At 38.5% G+C, this 27942-nt stretch overlaps 2 protein-coding genes across 3 annotated transcripts in view; one reads left to right on the top strand and one right to left on the bottom strand.

Annotated features, from left to right (window-relative positions):
• The window catches only part of Smox (Smad on X), a 26632-nt gene extending 2798 nt beyond the window's left edge, over nucleotides 1–23834 (bottom strand). The window contains exons 1-3 of one of the 2 annotated variants that reach the window (XM_011067326.2): nucleotides 23085–23834; nucleotides 780–1006; nucleotides 92–306 (exon numbers count right to left, since the gene is read on the bottom strand). In XM_011067326.2, the coding sequence (XP_011065628.1) occupies nucleotides 92–306; nucleotides 780–1006; nucleotides 23085–23287 (645 nt within the window). In that variant the 5' untranslated portion in view covers nucleotides 23288–23834. The remainder of the gene's footprint in view (nucleotides 1–91; nucleotides 307–779; nucleotides 1007–23084) is intronic. The other variant, XM_011067327.2, reaches the window with a different exon arrangement.
• fzy (cell division cycle 20 protein fzy) lies at nucleotides 22515–27942 on the top strand. Its single transcript, XM_087402916.1, has 8 exons — nucleotides 22515–22732; nucleotides 24822–24975; nucleotides 25186–25316; nucleotides 25384–25475; nucleotides 25799–26090; nucleotides 26171–26468; nucleotides 26733–27049; nucleotides 27180–27942. The coding sequence occupies exons 1-8, from the start codon at nucleotides 22690–22692 to the stop codon at nucleotides 27506–27508; spliced, it is 1656 nt and encodes a 551-aa protein (XP_087259042.1). The 5' UTR covers nucleotides 22515–22689; the 3' UTR covers nucleotides 27509–27942.

Raw genomic sequence — 27942 nt, 5'->3', positions numbered from 1 at the left:
AAATGAGTTTTTTCATGGGGAAACAAATTGACTATTGACTTTAGGCAAGTCAACTTGCTAATGATGATCGTGATCCATTTCAGTTACCGACCTGCATTCCTTGGTACGGATTATTTGGTTGTTGCTGTTGTTGTTGCTGCGGGGAGTGCGGTATGCCCTGCTGCTGATTGTGCTGGTGATTCAACGTCGCGTGGAAGCTCGTATTTTCCGGCACGCTGACGCTGAGCTCCTCGAGGGAGGTGTTGTAGAGGACGGTGTTCTCGTCGCTAGCTAGGTTGTGCCGTGGTACGAGAATGGCTGGCAAAACTGCAAAGTTTCGTGTACCGCGATATAGTCACGCGATCTAGTCTCGCTATGCTTACGGTCGTAACAGCCGATTAACAGCCCTCTCTCGAGAAAGAAGAACGGAAATAGAGAGAGAAAGAGAGAGAGAGGAAACGTAATTCGAGCAAAACGGATACCAATGATCGCCCATCGCCCTTTCTCCGTCACAAAGAGGAAATTGATATAAATTTTATCTTCGCTATACAAACAAGTATGATAGTTTATTTTCCCAACTTATATAAAGTCAAAAATCGTTAACGGTTTCAATACAATAGAATAGAAGTTTAATTTCACCGTTTCCTAACAGTAGTCACGATTTCCTTAAAAATGGATTTTTTAAAAACCGCCATATGTTTAATATTATATATATGTGATTCATATAATCATTACAGGCTTGTTTAATTTCAGAGTGTATATATATCTATAACGAGTACAAAATAAAAGTTTCTATGCACCTGTTTGCCCTCGCGTACCTGGCGTTTGTATTCGTTGATAATGGTAAGGATTCACGCAGACCTCGTCGCGCTTCTGGGTGAAGGCGTACTCGCAGTGCTCGATCGCCCTGAGCTCGTGGTGCGACTGTAAATCTGGCCAACGCCAGAGTCGGCAATAAATCACGTGCGGCAGACCTTTGCCGCGAACACCTTGAACGCCGTTATCGCCGACACCGCCCGGGCTAGGCCTGCAAAAGTCCAATACCTACGTTATTTCATTTAATCAATATAAATTTTATTTTCCCCATCTCATGATCACAAAAGAAAATTCTCCAGTGGAATTTACTAAATTCGAAATTTATATTTTTCATTTTATTTCATACTACCTAAATTTATATTATATATTGTACTGGTATGATGCATTTATTAAATCTACACACACACACGCACGCACGCGCACACATCTTTTAAATAATAATTAATTAAATTCAAAGTTTATATTTTGAGTAATTAAATTCGTTTTGTATTTATATGACATTTATTAAATATTACGAGCGGATTGATTTATTGGAATTTTACGAATAAATAAATGTGTGTGTGTGTGCGCGCGCGCGATAAAAAAAATTAAAATTCTCTCCGTAAAATTAGGACCGTTCGTGACATTCCGCCTCTAGCTTTGATTTGCATCGCGTCACATCGCATCGCATCGCATCGCATCGCATCACATCACATCGTACAGCACGCGAGAAGTGGCGGGTATCCGCGAGGAAAAAAATCCGGCTGGAATTCGCTGCGTAAAGCTTTCCCGCTAAGAAATTTTTCGAGTAGCGCGAGATTATGTGTTTTCGTATGTTCTTTCGCGAATCAGCTAAGATTCTATCAACAATAGTATCGTTATTTTACATTTTTACAATATATGTATGTATAATACCTACACAAGCATGGATGCCATAACTAATTACGTTAAGAGTTACAGAATTCCAGTGATGGTATGTAAAATACATAAAATGTAAGAGACGAGGAGATCACAGAAGTAAACTGATCTGCAACAGTCTATTTAACTTGTCGATATTATATCCGGCAGACTCATCGAGATTCCGTTACGTTCCGGTTACGTCGAATACATCAATACTTCAGAATTACCTGATAATCAATTCTGAAATTCAAATGGATGAGGAAGTAGATATTCAAACAGGAAACGCGCGTTGTCTTCTTCAAACATAAAACATTTCAACGAATTAATTCGAGAAAATTCGAGAAAGCTTTTACTTACTTAAGAGAAAAACAAGAAACTACGTTAAAAATAAGAATCAATCATCTCAATGAATTCTCTTCTTGACGCTGATAATCGCAGATAACGTAATGAAGCTTGATGTGTTGATTAATCATTTAGTTCCGGGAGAGCGTCGATATTGCGCTGAGTGAGGAATAAAATACAACATTCGCGCAAAGATAACTCGAGAATAGTTTGAGATAGGCATTGGTAAACGATAACGCATGTACAACGTATTATATGTATACGATATAACAATGCGCGAACAAAAAAGAATTACGGAGTGGGACATTAGGGACATACTTGGGGAGATCCTTGAGACGATGTAAATGACAATAATGACAGGCTCGCCGAGAGCGAAGACCGCGACGCAGCACGGCGCGCCGGAGTAGATAATCGCAGCGCTGATAATCCTCCGCCGACGCTGACGTACAATTAAACGGTATTTAATTGCAAAATTCTCGCGCGCGCGCGCGCGCGCTCGTTCCGTTGCACACTCGCGATCCGTTGCAACGCGTAATCCTGCGCGAGCTAAAGAGCGAGTACGGCGGAATAACAAAGCCCGCCTGGAAAGGCTATCAATGCCCCATAATTAAGCGCGAGCAATTTGCAATTAAAGCCTCACAGATATGCGTACCAGCACTCGCGATTCATCAGAGAGAGAGAGAGAGAGAGAGAGAGAGTCCTAAAACGTAACAATTATTACTTCCTACTACCGTAAAGATCTGCTTTCGCAATCTTTTCTGTTCTATTAAAAGATTAAGGAAAAAAAAAGTTGTTTATACTCGATTTTAAATTTTAGTGACCTCGTGACATTCACCACAAGACGACGGATAATCTTTGTGCATTTTCTCATATCGTCGAAAAGAAAAGATGTCTTCTTGGAAATGACCGAAAGAATGATTGGACCGTATTAATGTACATATATCACCAAAGTGAATAAATAAACCTTGTTGTCGCTCCGTAAAATCGTAATGGAAAAGAGAATATAGTCCAAGATCGAGTTTATAAAATTTATGATGAGATTGAATATGTACCGTTTTTATTATGCATAAATGCATAATGTACGTACGTCATCGCAGCCTTGGATTTTTTTTCTATGTATTCGCGCTTGTATTTTTTCTATGTGAATGTGCGCATGTGTATATGTATGATCTCTCTCTCTCTCTCTCATTCTTTCGTAACACTCTCAATTATCATTTCTGCGTGACAATGCAATCCATTACATAACATAATAATTTAAAAATACTGATTCGCTCGATTTACTCGTGCGATTCATCCGATTGCTTCTTATCGGAATCCCTGTCGATTTAGTCATCAAAATTGCGAAACTGATTTCCATGCGAGGTATTTCCATGAGAATGCGATTCTGGAGGTTCTTTGAGGATACCGCAAAAGGATACGCCGAAAGGGACGAAGAACGAAGAACGTGATTGTGCGAAGAAGCCCTCGTGCGAGAACCGCCTCGCGTTCATCCACACCTGTCGACTCTCTCGGTAATTGTTACGTAAGAAACGACGCGACGCGACGTGACGCGACGCGAGAACTCGTCGCCGTTCGCCGCGTTAGGTAATAAAAATCCCACGACGAGTCTATGCCCGCCGTATTTAATGGCAAGATAATCGGAACAAAACAAAACATTGCGCGCGTATCCCGACCAGATAGAATTTCTTCGCAACACAGATCAGATGGTATCATCATCGATCGCGTTAATCTCTCGCGACTTTCATTGCATGGATGGACATGAAATTACTTCTTCCGGTTCCAATTAAATGATATTATAGTATAATATAACGATTGAATTTAACGGAAAGATTTCACCGTCAAAATACACAGAGGATCGATGAATTAAAAATTCCTGTTGCAGACGCGACGGAGTCTTAATGGAAATTATATATCAGCCTCTTATTATAAAGTTACGTCTCGCTTTACTTCGATCGTTATGTACAATAGATATAGCGACAGATAATCGGCAAGACCGACAGAGAACGTTTACCCTAATAAAATCGCGTGAAAGATGAGGAATCTCCCGCACACGATTCCGTCGCGTGAGAATCTTTCCGTCCCTTCTCGCCGATTCTCGAGTTCCGGCGCGACGTGGAGGATGTTCGCGATATTTCAGGAACGGTTGAATATGCGTCTACAGCCGCGAACTTCATATGCACTTGGTGCACTACGTTAGATACCAGAGAAGCAATGGTAACCCAATCCGTTAAGCTAAATAACACTTTTAACTTCCATGTATCTATATATAAAAATATATAAATGAATTCATTTCTATATGATTCAAGTAAACAACGTCTATATTAACGTATCAGCAAAACAATAAACTAAACTTGAGTTAATACATTTTCTTCAGTTAAATTGTTTAACTCCTAAATTGTTTTAGTTAAATTAACGTCATGTCAAATAAAAGCAGTGACGATCTATATAGAAATAATAGAAAATACAATTCAAATAAATATTTATATAATTTGACATTATGAAACAGTCTCTCTCTCTCAACGAACGAGCTCATCTCTCGTATCGACACGGGGAATTAGACCGAAGCTTCCGAAGCCTAATTAAACCTTACCCTGCGGCTACGAAATAATCGCTTCCCACGCTGATAACGTATCTCGCACTTACCCATCTCAATTTGCGGCGTGAAAGATTTCGGAGATCGAGTGTTTACCGTCATACTTGGTCGTTCACATCTCTGCATTTGTGCATTGTGCACAGTTGAGATATGGATTTCATACACTCGATCAATCGAACGCATAATCGAGTGCAATGGTCTTCAAATTCTCTCGACATTCCTGCACATTATTCGTCGCGTATAAATATTTTAACGTGAGATTATTCACGGCCTGACTTAAATAACTTATATTAGGATATGTGTTGATATCCTAGAATATTCAAAGGAAATAGAATGAACAATTTCTCGTCGTAACTTTTGAAGATCATAGTGACAAACAGTTATCAAGACAAGATGGACGCGTCAAGTATAGCAATTAATTCTTCCATTCGAGCCATGAAGAATCAAAAGGGAAAACTGGGCACATGTTAATGGAATTATTTGGAGTGAATCCGATTTCCAATCGGAATTGTTCAATTATTCTCTAGATTTCTATTATATTTCCTATATGGAAAACGGAATAATTCCGATCGGAATCGATTCCAGTTTCACCTTTTAATTCCCCGTAGCTCAAAGTCTTACATATTCATACGCCATTTTCTATCAAACTAGAACGTTGGCCAGACTCTTACTTCTCTTTAGAGAAACTCTAGATGTATGACGAACGTCACCTGTCGCGAATCGCCAAAGATCTTCTGTCGTACTGCACATTAGAGACAATGAATTTAATCGTCGACAATTAATATGACGGAGACTACGCACGTTCCTCAAGAAAAAAAAAACGAGAGGAGAAAGAACATCGCGCGGTACGTGAATCGCACTCGGCCGGTTTATGGCTATTCTACACCGTATGGATACTGCATGGATAGTCGGAAATATACCGGCGAGAAAATAGACAAATAGACTCCCGATTTACAACCGTTCTTATAAAAAGACAACTCGTATCTGAATTATCATTCTCGATATTTGCGTTATCGCTCTTCAATAACACGCGTTCCACTCCATCCGCGTTTATCTTCGCGCCACTTTGTCCTATACGGTCGTATCGACCCCACCGGAGATAACCGCATGCAGTAGGACGAGCTCGCATTGGGATAATTCGAAATGATGACGGTTTAAGCCAAAGCAAGTTCGCGACTGTTTGCACAGTCGCAAGTACATTTTACCCGAGTGCAGTTCGTACGAAGAAAAAAGTTAAGCGGCCTAGCATAAACCCGCTATACTTGACTACTAGCTCCGGCTACCGGCTACCGGTTTCTGTGTAAACCGGCCATTATCGTAGCAGCTGTGAGCCGCGAGAGAGAAAGAGGAAGAAGGAAGAGAAGAGAGTGTGGGATACCTCGGACTTTTCAGATGCAATAAGCGAGAGGGAGGATAGAGAAAGGAGGCTTATTCCCTCCTGCCCGCGATTTTTGTCGCGTGACTCCTCGCGTATAATTTCCTCCAGATTTTGATTTTCACGATATCGTTTTCGATGCTACGCAGGTATAAATCAATACGTCACGGAGCAATCCCCCGCAGCGGATCCGTGATATATCGAAGATCCGGAGAATCCGGAAATTTTACCAATTTTCTGTTCACTTTGGAGATTCTGATACTCGATTTTGAGATCGAGATCTTCTTGTTTTTTATCAAAAATTAATAATCGACTTGTCATCGCTTGTTGAAATATATTAAGTTAGCACGCTTCTTAGTTGGCACAAAGTGAGCTATATTTTACTGTTATACTGCCAACTCTCATATACAGAAATATATCGAGTACTTAAAAATCAACAATATGTAAAAAAACTCTACGTCGATTTTAATGATGTCACAATTTCAAAGGGAACATTTGATCAGATGACTATATTATCTGACCAACGGATTGGAGAACTGTAATTTAAATTCTTGAAACGGATCACCATCTGTCTTTATAATAATTCTTTCACTCATATCCTTCAAATTTTCCAATTAATCTTGTATAACATCGAGGCAAATACATAGAATGAGTGTCAGGATCAAATCCAAGACTCGTCAAATACAATACTCGTTCTAAAGATCTTATCTCAATTCTTATTATTACTATGAATATGGATTCTGCGGAATTTCTGTCGCTTATACATATTTTGTCATCCACATCTTAGTTATTTTATTAAAATTACAAAAAAATAAGTTGCAAGAATTTCGGAAAGTTTACATCTGTGGTTAAGGATTAGATAGGATGGTACGTGGCTACGAAGGTAGTCGATCGACTTGTAGTCAACGATTCTTGGGTTTGATTCCGACACTCATTCTATTATACATCTGCCTCGATTTTATGTATAAGTTTAATTAGAAACTTTCAGGATGCGAGTGAAGGAATTAAGGTTGGATGATGACCCAATTTAATTTTGAGATCTCATTTCAAGAACTTAAAAATTGTAATTCTTTAATCTGTTGATTAGATATAATAATAATGTAAGTTTGATTAGATATGCAAGTGATCAAATGTCCTTTTCTCAAGCAAAACAAATAAAATTTGTGCGTATAATCAATGCTAAAAAAAATAACAAGTTTGTGATGTATAGAATGAACAACGATGATTTTTATTTCTCTTTTTTTCACATCTCTCTCTCTCTCTCTCTCTCTCTAATAATAAGAATCCTTATAATTCCACAACCACTAATGTAATAATATCTATACAGTTGAGTTCAAATATGTAAACAAATATATAAAATGAGGCTCGAAAGAATCTATCATTTCGTGTGAATGTAACAAAACGAATGAAATAAACGTTTCGATTCTTCAATTCGAGTCCTTATCAATATAAAATTTGGCATTTGGATAAAGAAGAACGAACTAAATTGTCGGGAATCATCAACTTGGAATTTGGGTTACTTATGTAATTTTGATTTATATTTTATATTGAAGGACCCGAATTGAAGGGTTGAAATGTTTATTTCATTCGTTTTGTCACAGGAAAATAAAGAATTTTCTGTGCATCCGAATAGCTGATGTAGGCTCTGATGGGTTTTTTACATTTTTCACTGAAATATGTAATAATTAGTGATGAAAAACACTAATATGCGCACTGCTCATATAAGATTTACGACGGTGATCGTAAATTTTGACTTATCAAAGCGTAATTTACGAGGGAAAAGCGCAGATTCTCGGCTTGCCGTGATGAGGAGCAAGGACATTACTATATATGAACGCACGAGAGACATGACGATGAATTTTTCTAACGAGAACGCGAGAGATCCGTTTAGACATGCTCTCGTAGATTGAATTATGCGGCCCGGTCGTGCGAATTATCGTCTTCCTCTTCTTCTTTTAGGTCTTTTAGCGCCCGCAGTCATGTCAGCCACGATCTGGCTGTAAACCAGTCAGTTTTAATTTAGAGAAGCCATGTGTGGTAGAAAGATGGGGAGACGTTTGCGCGTCTATATCTTTATACTCGTAGCGAGGCATGAAGCGCGAAATAATGACAAGTAAGCACGTTTTTATGCAGGCAAGTTAATCAGAGAAATTTGAAATAAGAAAGTATAATACATTCTGCGTAATTTAAGAGAATTAGATATAAAAGCGCGGGAATTGCTTTACTAAATATCGCCATAGTTTAGTTACTTAAGAAGTATACGATTCACAATGAAAAATAACGTGCGGCAGTTTGCATCTTGACGAGAGTGTCTCCACAACAGTAAACGCAGACCGTGCGAATTGTAAATACCGATATTCTCCGTTAATCGGAATCTCTGAATGTGAAGTCGGAGGGGAAAATTTCTTCCTCGAATCGTTCTCCAATTGATAATGGTAGTTGCCTACGTTTACGCATGTTGTACGCAGGCATCTCATACAACGATATTCCGGCCACCGATATCCTTGCAATTTATACAAGAGAATGAAATAGTTAATTACGTACGAGAGGATAACCACTAGCTGAAATATTGTCCCACAGATTACACGATTTCATTTAATTTTATATGATTTCATCTGGTTACAAATAATTTTCTTCACTACATATAAAGTCACATTTGGTAAAATAAATGATTTTATCTAATATTACACAATGATTTTTCGTGATTGCACAAGTAATTATCGGATTATACATAGGGATAGATTTCATATGAATTTTATAATGATTTCGGGTGATTCTATCCTATGATTACATTAAGTGATTACTTTCTTGATAACGTAATTCTCCGTTCGACGCCTCAAGGAAGGAGATAAGTTATCGCGCCGATTACGTTACATCAGCTTGTTTTATCGCGACCCAGACTCTTTTTTTTCTCCAAGATTTCTTTCTTCCTCGACTTCTTCGACCGGTTGCCGGTTCGTTGCGCGATAATCTAAATCTCTGTTAAAACTCTGTCCGTTTAATATGTCCGACGTTAAGAATCGATCGCGGAAAAATGTTTGATAATTTAAATTCTCAAAATGCCATCGTCATACATTTAGTAAAGAGCAATTATTATCTAATATAAGCTCATATAAGCTCGGTCGAATATTTATTAATTTTTTTACGGTTGCTTGTGCAATTTTGATAACATAATTTCTCGATTTGTGGTTAGCATGTATGAAATACAAAATCAGGATTCGCGATATATTAATAAACAAAAGTACGAAATAAAAGGAAAAGCTCCTTAATTATTCAAAAATTTATTAAAAAATTATTATCATAAATATACTTTTATTTAAGAGTTAATTAATCAAAAATAACCTAATTCCTTGAGTTAAAAGTAACATTTTGTTATTTTTAACTTCCATGTGTGTCAAAATGTAAATCAATTTATTTCTATGGTTAATTCCAAAGTTAACATCGTCCACATTAATGTATGCACTTAGTAAATAAACTAATTTTGAGTTAAATTTTCTTTAAATGTTTTGCATTATGAATTCAATAGTGTCATTAGAAGTGGTGCATTCATAGGTAAAAATTATGTTATTATACAATTGGTTCTGAGTTTCTAAAAATATACGTAATGTTCGGCATCGATCGTCTACAAACGATCGATTTTTCTGCAAATTTTTCAGCTTCCACTTGAATTTTCGGACAGTCTGCTGCTAATTATAAGCGTGAATTATTCATATACAGAATCCCTCACGCAAATTGAAAGCGTCTTAAATTTTCAAAACACAGCCCTGGCAAACACGATCGAAAATAGCCTCCTTAATAAAGTTATTAAGTATCTAAATCGAATATGTCATCATCGCGTCGAATAAAATAGACGATGATCAAAATAAACAGCTGGGTTGCTAATTTGATGCTGTTAATTAATCAAATCCTCCTCCAACCTTATAAATTGTCGAATAAAATTTCACAGCGTGTTTTTAGATTATAAGCTCCGTACATGTTTTTGTTAAAAAATATCTGGGAGCATAATCGCATCACAATCATTCCTGTTCATACGGAAGAAGACACCTATATAATAACCGTCTTTCTCGCAAGCGTGCTGATGAAATATCGGCAACACGCGTCAATAACATCGATATCCGAGAAGGAACTAATGAAAAAGCTTTTTCTCTCTCTCTCTCTCTCTCTCTCTCCCTTTCTGTATGTCTTTCATTTATTTTCCACTGTGTGGAACGAGACTATTACAGCAGCCTGTCGCGAGGGAAAAACGCTTTCCGTCGTTAATAAAACCACTCGTATTGCTCTTCAATAACCAGGTGGGGGGAGAGAGTAAGCTTTTAAACGTTACGCGAATTTTATACCTGTCCCAAAAATATCGGAATGCGAAAGATACCGGGAAATTGAAACGCGAAACGCGTCAGTCCGCCCACCGGCGATACGTTGTTAACTCCAATTTATCACCGCGACGTATAATTAAATGAAATTCCGTCGATTATGCAAAATAAATTTCGGCGGATATTTATTACGGTGCGTTCGCTATCGATTCGTTATAGAGACGCGAGCCGCCTTTTTTTTGTTTCGCCTCCTTTTTTTTCCGTCACTTATTCACCAATGCCTACGCTTAATAAACGGTTATATACCGACCGATGCAACCTTGAATCTAAAGCGACTGATATCATTCTGTGGCACGTGAGTAGAAGGAAACGTCGTCTATTCAGATAGGACACTCCATCCTTTTATTCGTCCATATAATTAACAGAATTACAGATTATTTCGTTCTTAAAAAAAACGTAGAAAAAAAATAACGATTTAAATTCACACAAAACAGGTTGAGTGTTAGATAATATGTATATTTATAGATATGTATGTATATGTACATACGTGTACACTTATACAATTGGAAACGTGCAGTATATTACACGTATATGTATATATTTAGAGAGATATGATAAACACTTTTGCAATTTGAAGATGTATTCTAATGACACCCAATTTGCAAAAAATATTAATCATATGTATGCGCTTCTTCCTTCGTCAAATTAAAAAATTTAATATACGACTTTCGAAATAGTTTGATCGATTTCACGAATAACGGTAACTTTATGCAATCGTACAAGATCGTCTTACATTCACGGAAAAAAAAATGTTGCTGGTTACAGTTAATTCTGATTAGTTGAAATTGCATTAGCTACTAAAGTTATGAAATTTGCTAATATATACAAAGAATTTGTTCTGTTGTAGCCAATATAAGGACCTGATAGCAAAGTATGCATGTTTGTTACGGATCAATTTAGTTAGCAGTATGAAGTTAGTTGTCATAGATATCGGATATGTCAGTATAAAAGAAAATTGTCTCTACACAGTTAAATATGGTTTGCTGAAACTGTACTTGCTACCAAATTGTCTGCTACACAGAAAACGTTTGCTGCAATGATCAATAGATCGACAAATGTTTGTCTATACTTACAATGATAATATTTAAGCCTCGCATCTAATGGAAATTAGACTTCGCAGAATTAGATGTCCATTAGGTATCCATATATTACGATTGGAATTTAGCTACCACACGCAAAATTTTGCTGCTGCAACTGATCTTTTTTTTTCCATGTTAAAATAGCACGTAATATCTACAACCCGTATTAACAACACATTTCTTTCTTCTTTCGCGAAATATCTCACCTTGGAAATCTATTTTTTGTATACCGACGGTGATTCGATTAGTCGTACGCGATTCCTTTCACTGAAATCGAACGAGCATGGCATAAGGCCAGCCACGATAATCAGTCGCAGTGCGAATGAAGTGAGAAGTAACTTTTACCGCGAATAATGCATTAACAAATCACTAATGCCATTACGTACGTACGTACGGCGCATTTCGCCGTTATTGCACGACGCGGCGCGTCGTAACCGCGACGAACCGCGCGCGCAACAGGATACCAGGTCATCGGTATCCTTACGTAATTTTCCTTCTCCCTCGCATCGCAAATCGCACTATCACACCCTTTTCTTTTCTCTCACCGCGGCCGAGAACACCGTACCCACCGAGATCGGTGCCATTAATTCTCCCCGCGAATTATTCGCGTCAATTGTCTTGCGTAAATACCAATTGACTCCGAGTATCGCAGCAGCCAAGTATAAACTGAGTGGATATACAGATGTAATTTTTTGCCTAAATTAAGACACAGTTATCCCAGTTTTGTTAATTCACTCAAAAAAAAAAAGAAAAGAGAAGAGAGAGAGAGAGAGAGAAGAGAAAGAAAGATAATACATATTATTCAAATTCTTCAAAATTATCTTTTCATATCTAAAGGATTAAGGAACCGACATTTTAAAATTTAATATGTATTATAATCAATTAATATTTAAATATTACGTTCCGATATTAATTAAGTATATATTGTTAAATTAATATAACAATAGTTTGATATGTATATAAAGGATATTTAAAAAATTAATAATTTGCAAAATTATTATAGAACACGATGAATGCGACAAAGAGATTCGATGCGCATCCCTTTCTTCGTTATCCGCGCGTAAATCTGCGTCGCTGTGACGTAAAAGACGGAATTATATTCGCCATTAGAGCGTACGAGCATCAGAATCGTAGATTTAAAAACTGCTTAAATGACAAACCGGATAAATCTGCCAACGATCAAAACTCAGCTGCGAGATGCGAATTGCGAGATATCTCCAAGGAAGATGTCTCAATCTACTTCTATAAGATTTCACTTTGCGATTTAAAAGCGAGAATGGAGCAGTTAAACCAAGTCCCCCATCTCATCTGGTCGATGATGGAGAAACTATTCTTTTCATCCCGAATAAGAAAAAACGATATCAGCGATAACGCCTGTCAAAATATAATACGTCGTGTGTATCGATAACATAACGCCATCATGTGTAATCTACACTGTATTCGTTTCTTTTATTTTTTAAATTGCGAATTATTAGATGAATGGATGAAATATTAATGTCATAATAATGGACGATAATGTCGCGTCGAAGAAAGGAACCAAGCAAATTGGGTTTAACGCTTATACTATATATACGACAAGAAAAAGAATTACGTAATGTAAAATTCAACGCGTCCCACTTTTGCTCTTGCATTTAAATGATATGACGTTTTCGAGGTTACAGTTGATTACGTTGTTTAAAAAAAAAAAAGAATGCACCGCAATGCGCCTCATTTAATTATCTTTGATTTATGACGTCGATATAGATCGGCATTATTTCTCGACGAGTATCGAGCACCGGATGTGACTGCCGGATATTCTGAGTTTTATTTGGATAATGTGAAAATCGTGTTCAATGTCAGCGCGAGAAAATTAGACGGCTGTATTTAAATAGTATGCTGAAATAATGCGCGGTGAAAATATTTCAAATATGGATTTCAACTTTATATTTAACGGTTCGCGAGAATAGATGAAAAATGATAAGAAAAAGAGAAGACAAAGTTTTGCGACAATCTGCTTTCCCGCGCGAAATATAGTATGCAGTTGCATTTCAAATTTCCACAATAGTTTGCATACCCAACAAACAATCGATAATTATATATAGCAGGAGATATATATATCTTTCTCTCTCTTTCTAATGTAAGACTAAAAATAAGTATTTCCCGAACGTTCGCATACATTATTTTCTGATCGTTAAAAAGCAATATTTTTTTCGAAGAAAGAAAAAAGAGAAATAATTTTTAAATAGTTTGAGAGAATTAAAATCACTTCTATTCATTTTCCAAAAATTTAATTATTCCTTTTCCAAGATTTTAATCACTATTTTCTCTCCCCTCCCCTCTTTCTCTCTGTCTCTCGTTTTCTCTCGAAGAGACAAGGAAAGAATAGAATGTCGCGCGTCGCCAACGATGAAAATCTGCCGCCGCGGATTCATTCCTGCGGTTTGCAACGTGTATCCCAGGGATAACATCGAGGAAATGGAACGAGGTTTAATTTACCTTCTAACGGGAATCGAATTAACGTTGTCTCGCGCGCACATCGTTCTAGGAGCACGAAGACACAGTGCGGTATCGCCAAGTTGCTGCTGCTGCTGCTGTTGCTGCTGTCGCCGTCGCATCGACGACATCGACGACATCGACGACATCGACGACATCGACGACATCGACGACATCGACGACATCGACGACATCGACGACATCGACGACATCGACGACATCGACGACATCGACGACATCGACGACATCGACGACATCGACGACATCGACGACATCGACGACATCGACGACATCGACGACATCGACGACATCGACGACATCGACGACATCGACGACATCGACGACATCGACGACATCGACGACATCGACGACATCGACGACATCGACGACATCGACGACATCGACGACATCGACGACATCGACGACATCGACGACATCGACGACATCGACGACATCGACGACATCGACGACATCGACGCTGCCGCTGTGTCGTCGCGCATCGCCGCTAATCCCGTTTCATATGTGTAATGCGTCATTGGACAATAGATTTTGCGTGCGCGCGTATGTGTGTGTGTGTGTGTGTATGTGTGTGTAACGTAACATTCGGGAAGTTGAACAAAGTTTAATTTTCTCGATAGCTGAAAACACTCGCTCCACTGTTTGCTGATTTTGTAAGCGAGGCAGCGCGTTATGCTGGTTATGCAAGCGCACTCGCACGTGAATATGTGAATTTCGTTTAGTCAACAACGTACGATTACCTATTCGGGAAAATGAATTGAGCATCTAAAAAATTTTGCGAGTCTTTCTAACAGTAAATAAAAAATGACAAAAAGAATATGCGGACAGATACAAAAAAGACGTATTTGTAGATCGTACATTGCTAAAAAAAGAGGATAATACATCATACATGCGTTTTACATTGTTAAATTCACGATGTCAAATTGTATCCAATTTGAGTGTTTTATTGGTCATTTCTATAAACTACTACCAATCAAACTATCACCACCCTACTACCTCAACATGACGTAGATAAAGTAACTTTAACTAACAAAAAAACAATAAAGTTAAACAAATCAACTCAAGAAAATGTATTAAATTTTTTTAGACTCAAATTTACTTGATTATTTATTAGCTATAAATACGTTGTTTTCCCTAAAATTAACCACAGAAATGAATTGATTTACATTTTAACGAACAATAGTAAGAATTAAAAATACGAATATGCATATCTAGTTCAAAGGATTGGATTACCATTTCTCCAGTGATCTTGATAAAATGAAAGGTGTAGATATTCAAACATATCACATGTTTGAATAATAGGTACGTTAAAATTTATGCTTGATCGATCGAAGAGCTTCTAAACCGTCTTGGAGTATTTTAAAAACAAAATAAAGACTACACATATTTCAAATGCTTTTCAACGCATAATGTATACGTTCTTCGCGCGTGGACAGGAAATTAAAATAGTTTGTAAACAATAAATTGTCACAGCTCGCACCTCGATGTGATATGTGCCTCCACGAGATCTGGATCAATCAGGATGAATGGATTATATTACAGAGCAGGGGCAGAATATAGTATATCAGCGCGTAATCACTTGGATCGTTATCTCGACCCGATATGAATCGGCACGCGCACGCGAGTCGGTACTCGGTAAGAGCGCTTAGCGCGCAAAGCCTTACAGTGCCTTATACTATGAATACGCACGAATAGAAACGTGAATAGTGCGTGACGAGATGCAGCGCGCGCGCGCGCCACGAGTTTTGATTTTGAATCGTGTTGCACCGAGAAGAATATCTGGGTCGCCGCCGTCGCCGTTGTTGCTCCGCAACGTGCAGGTAGTCAAATATATCGAAATCCGTGGGACGTGCTGACGCACTTGGCGCATTATCTGCACGCGCGCGCTGCATCCCATTCGCAGTTCGCACGTGCCCCTCGAGACGAGACTCTGCGAGGCTTTCGACTTCATTAAAGAAACGGGACGTAGGTATTTATCGCACGCGTTGTCGTGGCACGAGATCCACGGGATAATCAGACGTCCGCGCCGCTTCACGACATTTCCTCTTCCTCGTAAAAACTAAAAACACGTACTTATTCCTGTTCAATTCCGATACGTCAGTTGCGATCGAAGATATCGCTTGACGCTTTCACTGCTGGAAGCGGCTGTTTCTTACAGAAAGAGCATAGGTGTTTTATTCGCGAGCTGAATAATAACAAGAATCTCTCAATATATCCGTAAATATCGGAAATGTAAAGATATACTATTAATATTAAAATATTAATTAGCAATCGAAGGATCACATCAGACGTCCATGAGAATATATATATATATATATATATATATATAAGAACTAACTATGGTTAATCGTTTCCTCCGTAATCTCAAGTCGTAGGCAATCTCCCTCGGTGTCTTCCGAGACGTAAACTTAATAATAAATTCTTTATTGTTGTCCAGTATTTATTGTTAAACCGAGTCTCAACGATGTTGATCAATGTGATGTCAAAGGAAACGAGTGTCAGGTACGTATATATATTTTTATACCGTTACAAAAGAAAAAAAAACGCACAATGAGAGCGCGATCGATAGACGCGCGTATGCACAAACACAAGTGTGATTACAATAAGTGCATAATAATCGCGCAGGACGACACATTTCTATCCATGATGCACATCACAAAGCATTTTGACGAATTTGACCTGGAGCGAATTTGGGATGATTTCAACTCACGCGGATACTTGACTGACGCAACTGAACTGTTGCGAAATCACCGCTATCTCATTTGACACTTTGCAATTAGTCTCCTTCGTGTCGATCGTCGCGAGCGCATTTTTTCGGCGTCAACTCTCTCGAAATTTTACACTCTGCAGGTCAATCGGGATTCAAGCACGTTTTCTTTTCGTTCCTTATTTCCCTCGAGTGCGCGTCTTTCGCGCAAGTTCGCCAACGATTTCTCCTTTGAACGCGCAACGTCGCGATCTCTCAGCACTCTCAGCACTCTCAGCACTCTCAGCACTCTCAGCACTCTCAGCATCCGTGCGCGTCCGCCTCCGACCGAATCTACCGCGCGTGAGGACTGATGAGGATCACGCGCGTCGCGCCGAGCCTTTCTCGCCGTGATGACAGACTCTTTTCCCTCTCCACCTATATAATATCCTTGGTCGAGGAGAGGTTCCTCACGCCACCAGGCCAGGACTACTATTAATAAAGTCGCCATGCGGTACGCACGCTGCCGTTGCCGCCGCTGCAATCGATTCCCTACGACTTCGACTGCATGTATTATAACAATACGTATGCAGTGTGCAGTAGGTATATATGCATAAAACGCGACACGAATAATCGCCGTTATATTAATCCTTGATTCTTGGATGCACGTCTCCTTCTCCTCTTCTCCTCCTTCACGTTAACGGCACATTCGTAAAGCAGTTTAGATATCGAAAAAAATCAACGTCGATCAACTCGATTCGGGGCTTCTCTGGAGAGAAAATTGCTTATGAAGAAAGAAGAGACTCGATCGATCGAAATCACAGAAGAAATAAGGAGAGCAAAGCTTTAACGAACCTTTTTTGCCAAAGTTTAACAATATCGTTAGGGAAGGAAATGAGTCGGTTTTTTATTTATACGCAGTTCTTCAAATACGAACTTAAAAATGTTAAGTGTATCCATGTTATCTTGCTAATATTATGATATATGATTATGTGAGTCTAGAGAGAGAGAGAGAGAGAGAGAGAGAGAGAGAGAGAGATAAGAAAGCCTTAACGATAACGAAAAGTCCTTATTATGAGACACGAGTGAACGACATAGCTTAAGTGGGTAATTAAATGACAGTTAATTAGTCGATGTTGACTAAATATATATTGAATATCGCAGAAACTTGCGCATGTATACGTAGATAATTAACGTAATAATGCGAATAACGAAAATACGAGAATACGAGAATTTACAATATATCTAATAATAATTACTAATATCTAAATCTTTAAGTTAAAACTCGAAGAGATCGAATACAAAACGCATACACGCGAAATAGAGTTTTGATTAGATCAGTAAGCAGGAAGCATGTGAGACACGCTTCGATTTACTAAACAAGTTAATCGAAAACGTTTATTTTTTAGTAACAATGTCCTTTGCAAAAGATTCGTATCGAGATATCTAATTATTCGTGTACATACGATAGAGATTAAATGTGTTTTATAAACGTCGATAAAATTAACGATATAATCACAACATACATATAATTATTCATGCTCTATAATTGCGCAAATTCAACGTTAAATCTCCGGACGCCCATAAATATTTTATATATACTTAATTAATAATAATGTATTATACAATTGTAATAATTAAACTGCGCGCGAATATGATAATTATGCATTTTATTGCGTTCTTCGTGTCCGCTGCAGATACTCGGATCATGATATATACATATTTTATTTTATAATAATATTCCGTGGATAAAATGGTAAGTTACATCTAGCTTTGTAAACACGTATCATTGTTCAATGTTTACTCGATTATCGGGCTCGAAATAATCTCTCCGCATATAAAATGAAAACGCTACCGGTAGACCGGTACCTCATATCAACTTATCGATTAGAAATTTGCGGGAAATGGAAATAATGGCGTTAAAATCGCGCCAGGTTGTTGAAACCTATTAAGGAAACGCGTTATCCCGAGAGAAATGGAACCTCGTGAGATAAGAAATCACGGCAAAGCGATTTCACGTCGCTCTATCAGAGTGATTATCGCTCCTTGTCTTTTTCCGCGTTGTTTCGCGCGGATGTAGAAAAATAACGACCATCGCTAATCGAGATCGTTATCTCGATAACTGAGTTCGTGACGATACCATTTTTCCATGCTCCGCGATCAACAGATCTCCGAGAGCTGCAGAGGTAATTTTACATCCGGATTACCATCTGGCCGTATTAAAATTTCCATATTCCGACATCATTTTCCGCGGCAGTCTCTCTTACAGGGCTCGGTGTAGGTATTTTTATTTAAACTTAAACCGTGAAACGTTTAAACCGGTTTAAATTCGTCTTAATTTTTCTGCGAGCACAAATCGATAATATAATATCATAATACCGTATTGTAAAAAATATCGGAGTGAATTTATCATCATGCGGCGTCTGTATAAATCTCATTGTGTTAATGTTAATATTAACGCGATATGAGTAAATTTATAACCTCTGGTTTATGTCAACATCGTCACACACATGGTGTGAATTTAAAACTCATGTGTTACACACATTGTATTGATTTATACATATTAATAACAATAGTGAAAATTATACATATATTATAAATTGCTGTTAAATCCACACTTTTCTCTTTTTACAAACGCGATATAGCTCTCATCGATTCCGCGTTGAAAGAATCACGTTTATGATTTTTGAAGGGAATATTTATCGACAAAAAACCGTTATTAAATTATTCACGAATATAAGCTCTTGTTAATAATAATAATAATAATAATAATAATAAAAAAACGAAATCTAAGATAATGATATCACTAAGATCGTCGAGTTACAAAAAAAGAAAGCGCGACGTTTTTTGTAAATGATTCTTTTCCATTTGTTTGTTGCGTTTTTTTGTTATTTCTCGTTAATAACTTCTTTCTCGCGGAAAAGTCACGAGAGATGTACACGTACGTATAAGTACGTAGGCACGTAGGCAGGCCGCGTGAATTAATTGCCATTTGTCCCGTGACGTGAAACGTATTATACAGAAAAGTTCGTTTATACGCCCCATCGTTTTCGAACAATGTAATGTACACACATATACCCCCGCCCGCGTGTTCGCTTACTCTCATCGTCACGTGTTCACGACACGAAACATGTGAGTCGTCACATATAACTTATGTGGGTGTTTCTCGCGACGTATCCAAGGAACTTGGACTTCTATATACTTACCACGTTGGTGCCCCATTTTCAGAATTTCGATGCGATCGATTCGTCCATACATTGACTGCCACGTCATTCATGTATGGGACTTACATACATTTCATGAAAAGCTTCTAGGAAAGTGCAACACGTACGTTTCTTTTTACTCATTTTCTCTTATAAAACATTACGGAAATTCGATGTCATTTATATTTGAATGACGAGGCACTTTCGGGGGGGGGGGGAAATATAATAAAGAGTGTCATTCACATGACGTGACTGTCATATGCTAATGGGATCCTGTTCTCACGAAGCTTATTTTATTAATTCGATTTTTTAAGAAGAATCTCAAGTTTTTTTTGGTGAGAATTTGGTTTGGCAATAAATGATTGCGAGGAGAAATATATCCTTTCTCATTCTTTCCATTTTTGCGAATGCGGAATACATTTTGTATTTCGAGGCGATTATCATATATGAATAATCGCCTGACAATGAGTGATCGTTTCTCCTTCAACGGACCTTTGCCATGTTTCTTTTATATAATAATAAAATAATAACAAGATAAAATAAAAGGTTCAAGCACGGAAAGAATTTTACTCAAGTATTTTACTAAAAAAAAAAAAAAAAAAATTAGCTAGTAAATATATAATATTATTATTATATAATACAGATTTATAATAGGAAATAATTTGTTGGATCATTAAACCTGCACAATAATGTAGAAAGCATAATACTGCAAGAGATTTTGATATAGTCTAGCAATCAGCTTGTCCTATATAATTATTTTGATAGTCGAACAAAATTATTTTCAGATATGTATTAGGTGGACCGGAAAGTAATGTCGTTTCTGCGCATGTCGATATTCGTTTGTCATTTATCATTGTGTACTTCAAAGTCGTGCCAAAGCATTTAAAAAAAAAACGACGTTACTTTCCGGTCCCCCTAATATATTTAGTTAAATTTTTAGATACTTTAGCAAAACATTTTAAATATACTTGTTTCCATGTGGAATCACAACACGTGTATCTTATTGTCGTGTATTACGCATATATATGAAAGCGACTGCGAATGCATCCGCGATAGAACCAATTGAAAAATGTCTTCGGCATTACGTCTACGATATTTAATGGTCGCAATTGATTTCTACGTCAAGACATTAAGAGATCAAAGCGAATAAAGCATGACTCGTTTTTTTTATCGAATTACGTCGATACAACTCTCATCGCACGAAACGACGAAGGGGAGAAATATATAATATAATACAATACGTCGTTTTCGCGGTTGCTCGATTTGTCTTTCGGCCACGCACCGTAACTGGATCACATATTGAAACTCTAATGATGAGAGTAGACGAGGGGGAGGGGAATCCCCGATCCCCGACGAACCATTTGTCGTAGGTCAAGGATTACACAGGCATATCTCGTCGGGCATATCTCGAACGACAGCGTCCTGCTCTTTTCGCACGCGCTTATTAAGCCGTGATCAAACTAGAAAATGAGATTAAGAGATTGAATTAGAATTTAACCTGCAATCAGAATAAAGAAAACCAATTTCAAGTTTAGTAAAGTTTGCTTCGATTGATTAAATTTCAATTCAATCTCAATCTCTAGTCTGATTACGGGTCTATGCACTTTTTGCGAGAGATCGACGAGTGCCTTTCCAGTTTCCGCCCACGCGGCGGCGGAAACAATTGCATTTCAAGTTTCTCAGATTCTGCGAGCTAAGGCGATATCGTACTCGCGTCACGAGTTGACGAGTTGACTCGTTTCAATTACAAATACAATCTGCAGACGATCTGTATGCAATCGTTGATCGTGCAGTGCAAAAACTCTGTCCATCAAGCCCACTGATCGTTCTCGCGCGCATAGATGAAGAACGCAGGAAGCTGTGCTGTATTTTACGATATTGTATGAATACAGCGAATTACAGAATGAGTTCGAAATCATCTTGCTGTTATGATCTAATGGATTTAAATGATGATTTCGATTCTCGCGAAACGGCTCGTTCCATCCTGTTGATTCTGAACTTTCAGAGGGTCAACCATTTATTCCCTATAAAGCGGAAACGTAAAAACTTTTTTTAATGTATGTGTACATATTATATGTCTAGAGAAAGTCATGAAACATGATCAACATTCTGGAGTTAATCATCGATCATCGATCTGTGACTAATTTGATTAATAATAAAGAATCCCGTACGAATTATATCGTATGTATAGAAAATTAGAATCCGATAAAATGAGTTGGTTTTCACATACATATATTATATATTATATATCTTATATAATATGTAATGAACGAAAGATGTCAAGGCTCAGTAATGGTCAATTTTGGAGCCAAGGTATTTTATTACGTGCTCACAAAGTACCTTTTACCGCATCACAGCTGAAAAATTACCTGAATTCTTGAACCTTGTGTCTCTATGATGGCATCTTTTATTCATCAGATTATGACTCATTACATTATACCTATATGTAAAAACTAATTCATTTCACCCAAAATTATTACAACTACATATTATACATATAAGGCATGAAAAGTTGCTTTGACCGAATACGGTTTGCTTCGCTCATTTGTGTTGTTAACAATTAATGATGCGATAAGAGGTGGTTAGCTAGCTCGCGGAGCAGAGCTACCGAGTTGGCCACGTGCCTCCTGCGTGCACGTGCCTGTCGCCCGAGATCCAGTGTTTACCTGCAGTATCATGCCGTCGCGTCGTCAAGTTTCGTCACTCCGAAGTATAATACTAATCGGCGATATCACGTACGAGCTCACGCGACGAGTGAATTTTCTTTCTCGTTATCGGCACGGACAGACGACGCGATTCGCACAGGTGCGCGCGCGCGTGCACGCGCAGCGGAAAGTCGGTGATCTCTAATAAGAATGGAGTAGCGTACACGCATATATGCGTACGCGCGGCGGATTGGTGAGAGAAGAACGTCACACACGTAGGTACAAAGCCATCTCGCGCGATATGTGTGTGTGTGTGTGTGTGTGTGTGTGTGTGTGTGTGTGTGTGTGTGTGCGCGTGCGTGCAGACACGACGCGCCACATATGAGGGAGCGCTCGCGCGATTTCTCCTCTCCATCTTTCTCTTTCTTTCTCTGTCTGCATCGTTTCGGTGTAATTCTCTCTCTCTCTCTCTCTCTCCCTCCCTCCGTTTCTCTTTCATCATATCATACACACTATCACAAGTATCACGAGATCACGATATCGGTGGATAAGGGGACAATTAAGCGGCAAAAGTATATATATATATATATATATATATGTGTTGTGTGTGTGTGTGTGTGTGTGTACCTTGGTATAGTGATGCACTTGGTGTTGCAGCTCTGCGTCGTGATGGCCTTCTCGAGCTCGTCGAGGCCCGCGGACTTCTTGAGCTTCTTCACCAGGCTTTTAACGGCCTTCTCGCTCCATTTGTCCTCGCTCTCGGCCTTCTTCCAGCCCAGCAGCCGCTTGACGATAGGCGGGTTAAAGCTGGGCAGCATCGAAGTCATCATTTGCCCTGAGAGGAGCGCGCGCGACCCGCATCGGGGCCGCTTCGACGGCTTGTCTTGTCGTCGTCGTCGTCGTCCTTGTCGTCCTTGTCACTCGGTCATTCGTCACTCTCGTCAGTCGTCAGTCATCAGTAGTCACGGTGCGCACGGTACAGGTCAGTATCGTTTGCCTCGCGCGGCGCCTCCGGTTGTCCCAGGTCGCCCCAGGTCACCCTAGTCCGACTCACGAGAGATTCACGGATCAGCCACTCGGATCAGCGGATATGTGCGTGAGCGCGCGCGCGCGCACCCCAGCCGAATTGTCGAATTGCCGAATACCGAATTGCGGATCGCGGATCGCTACTCGCGACTCGCTACTCGTGACTCGCGACTCGCGCTCACGAGCCCCGTACACAACAAGATCACTCACTCTCGCGACTCGCACGCAGACGGCAAATATCTTGTCACAGCCGCCATAGCGTACTCCAATGTCTCCAATACTTCAATGTACTGCAGTCTACTGTGAATGCACGACTCGGCCCCGCTCGGCGGAGATCGACCATTATCGGTCAGCCGGTTGCGGAGCGCGGAGAGACTAGAACTACTAGAAGAGCAAACTCTCATCTTACTTAAGGCTCGACACCGCCAAACGCCAAGAGTCATGATAGAGACCTCTGTTTCGGAGGCGCGTTTAGCAGATTCAACGATTGAACGCTCGCTGCTATTGGTTTATTCTTCTGGATCTCAAGATCTAATTGGACGATCTAGAAGAATGCACCAATAACAGCGAGCGCTCGCTCAACAGCCATCAATGAGAGCCATCACACACCAACTCTTTGCAACAAACTGCGGCCCTATTCTTGAGCACATATGAATAATTTTCGCATACGATTGTGATTGGTCGATTGTATACGGAATTGCTGTTTTCGTATGCGATATTTGTTCAAGAATATAGAGCCCAGATTGCGGCTACTATGACTATGGAAACCGAATTACGGTTACGGCCTATTATAAATCGGGCTTTATTATAAATCGTGTATTCGTGTATTCCGGTATAATCTGGTATTTGATAGGTTGAAATCTTAATACTTATTCCTGTTCCTAATATTTGTTCTATTGTGTGTAGGCCCAAAGAATCGCATAAATATAGGGACTCTAGCTACTGGAAGCGTGTGGCGACATCTGCGCAAACAAAACAGGAAGTGACCGGTAGCGTTTAAAATCCAACGTTCTTTTTAAATCTCTTCTTGATGTTGCGTCCATCCATTTAAATCACGCTCTCGCCACACAGGCGGCAGGAATCAGAAATATCAGAGTTCACGCGGCATTGGTATGTACAATGTACATACGTACACGTTACACCGACACCGACGCGTATCTTAGACGTTGATAGAAATTGAATTAATCAAGTGGTGTTACAGTTTTCCAACTGATTGTTTTTCGACACGTTTCTTATCTTGTCAACAACAATTCGGCGTTGATTATCTTCCATCTCGTCGACGCGTGTATACATATTTCGGGTTTCGTCCTCAACTTACTTGTTTCAAAACTTTTCCAGCGGTCGATCGTGCACTCGAGGACACGTCGTTTTTGTTCGTTATGTCGCACTTGAGATTCATGAAGGAGCTCGACAATTTAACTCGCATGGATGACGCTATCAAGGGCGCAATTCCGCGTTGGCAAAAGAAATGCATGGAAGCATCGAATTTAAGGTAACTATCTTAAATTTTGTCGAGAATCTGATTGTTGATACTGATTATTAAATTGGTAAATTCTTGTGCCATCAACTTACATTATAATTACAATTTACATGAATTTTGAACATTGGGTAAATTTGTTAGATGTGCGTGCAAATATATTGGCTTTGTTTGATTGCAAATTGCCTTATACATTGCCTTATACTTATGTACCTCATGTTGCAGCATTAATCACAGTTTAAACTCGTCGAAGAAAATTACTTCTTTCACAAGCAGTGTATCAGGAAAGACCCCGACGAAGAAAAATGATTGCAAGACCAAGAAAACTCCCTCCAAATATATCAAGAAGTCTCCAAGTAAGATTTCCTAATATTTATACATTGTTAATGAAAGAAACAAAATTTTAATTGCATTTTATAATAGGTCGAGCCACTACTCCAGCCAAAACACCCAGCGGTGGCGACAGATTCATTCCGTCGAGAGCCACGACTAATTTCGAATTAAGCCATTTCAAGGTAACGAATATTTGTGACTAACAGCAAATTCAGTTGGATGCACTAGTGTGCACTGATGGACATTAAAATTGTTGTGTATTAATTTAATCCGAGTGTAAAAATAAATTACAAATATTTTAAATATATATTTTATCTAACAGTACAATAAAGTGTATCGAAAATTCCGTGATTTAATCCTGTATTAATACTAAAGAAATATCTTTATGCCAATTTCTGTACGATGATTTTTATCCATTGTGCACTGAATGTGCTCATTCAAAAAATTCTCTATAGGATATTTGAAATTTCCTTGACATATTTGTGCACTATTTTTTCTACTTTAGATTCTTCAACAACAAAATGCTGAACAAGATAAAGACAAAGCTGATAAAATGAGTCCTAAGAAACGAGAGATGCAGCGTCTCATAGGAGAGAATCTTCATGGTGGTGATATAAATAATGCACGAGTTTTATCTTATCAAATTAAAGCACCAGCACCGCCAGAAGGATATCAGAATCCTCTCAAAGTTCTGTACAGTCAAACTAAAACGCCAGCTAGTGTCAGAGCTCCGACGAGATACATACCGCAAGCCCCTGATAGAATACTGGATGCACCTGAAATTATCGACGATTATTGTAAGCGATCTGCCTTTGCGTTTTTTATTTACTAAAGGCATGAAAGAATACTTGGATAAAAAAAAATACGATTTTTACAGATTTAAACTTGGTGGATTGGTCAAACAATAATATCTTAGCTGTAGCGTTAGGTTCTAACGTTTATTTATGGAATGCTGGAACTGGTACTATAGAACAGTTATTTGAATTGGAAGCGAATGATTATGTATGCTCCGTTGCATGGATTCAAGAAGGTCCATGTTTAGCAGTGGGTACCACAGTAGGAAATACAGAATTGTGGGATTGCAGTCAAATGAAGAGAATGCGCGTTATGAACGGACATATAACCAGAGTTGGTTCTCTTTCCTGGAATTCCCATGTACTGTCAAGCGGCTGCAGGTATGCACTAATACACTAGATTGTTAATTTTTGTAATTGTTGCCTATAAGTTTTAAAGAATTGATCCTTATAGAGAACGATTTCGTAAAACTATCGATTAGATTGATAAATATAATAGTTATTTGAAATTAAGTACATTTATTAAAGATTTTGGAAAATTACATAACATTAAAGTGAAAATAAACCGAGATGTAACTGAGATTGAAACTAAAAGTAAAGTTCGAGTTTTGGAAGTAAGATTAAAATTACATTCTTGTTTCCAAGGTCTGGTAAAATAGTGCATCATGATGTCAGAGAACGAGATCATTTGATCTCAACTATAAACGCACATGCTCAAGAAGTGTGTGGCTTGAAATGGTCGCCTGATGGGCAATATCTAGCGAGTGGTGGCAATGACAATATGCTGCAAATCTGGTCGTCACTCGCCGGGCAAAGGCATGCTCAGACGCAACCTATTTATTCGTTCAATCAGCATCAAGCTGCTGTAAAAGCGCTCGCTTGGTGTCCTTGGCAAAACAACGTACTCGCGAGCGGTGGTGGTACCGCCGATCGGACCATTAGGTTTTGGAATTGCAGCTCAGGCAAGTTACAGAAGAGGCAATTTATAAATTATAATAATTTAAAGCACACAAAATTTATAGAAAAAAATACGAGCAATAAAAATAAAATAAAAATTATATATAACACGATTCGATTTTTTGTTTGTCACAGGTGCTTGTTTGAATACAATAGATACAAAGTCTCAGGTCTGCGCTTTGCTATGGTCTACGAACTACAAAGAGATTGTTTCTGGACACGGATACGCGCAAAATCAGCTAACAATTTGGAAATATCCGGCGATGACGAAGCTCGCGGAACTTACCGGACACACCAGTCGTGTTTTACATTTAGCCATGTCTCCGGATGGAACTACGGTGCTTAGTGCTGGTGCCGACGAAACGTTAAGGTTGTGGAAATGCTTTCAAGTGGATCCACAGAAAAAAAAAGAATCTACTGACATAAAATCAGTTGCGTCTAGGCTCAAACAATCGATTCGATAAAATTGACATGTAATGCATGTTGCTTAGCGATCATTCCAGTATTTATTTTTCTAACTGATTGTGATGCGATCGGTATATACAGGTATATAATATAAATAGAATTAATACAGATATATGACATGGTCGAATATTATCGAACATAAAAATATTGACGTATCGAATAAATTGATTGATCTATTTTATACAGAGAAAGAAAATGCAAAAGTAAATACTTAATATTGATAGATCCAAGACTGTATTTCAGATACATGTACGATCGGTGAAGAAAGTAGATGTAAGAAGATATGATTGTTAAATAATTGAAGTACAAACAAGCTTGCGTATTACGTCTCTAACTTTTATTATATGAAAATTCAGATTCTATTTGCAACAATCATTTTTAGGGTAATAATTATACAACTGTAAGAAGTAAAAATAAATTTTTTCATAGTAAA

The sequence above is a fragment of the Acromyrmex echinatior genome, chromosome 2, assembly GCF_024713525.1.
Source record: "Acromyrmex echinatior isolate Ae372 chromosome 2, ASM2471352v2, whole genome shotgun sequence".
Lineage (NCBI taxonomy): Eukaryota > Metazoa > Arthropoda > Insecta > Hymenoptera > Formicidae > Acromyrmex > Acromyrmex echinatior.
The sequence above is the reverse complement of the archived record's forward strand: the minus strand, read 5'-3'. Positions and strand labels throughout refer to the sequence as shown.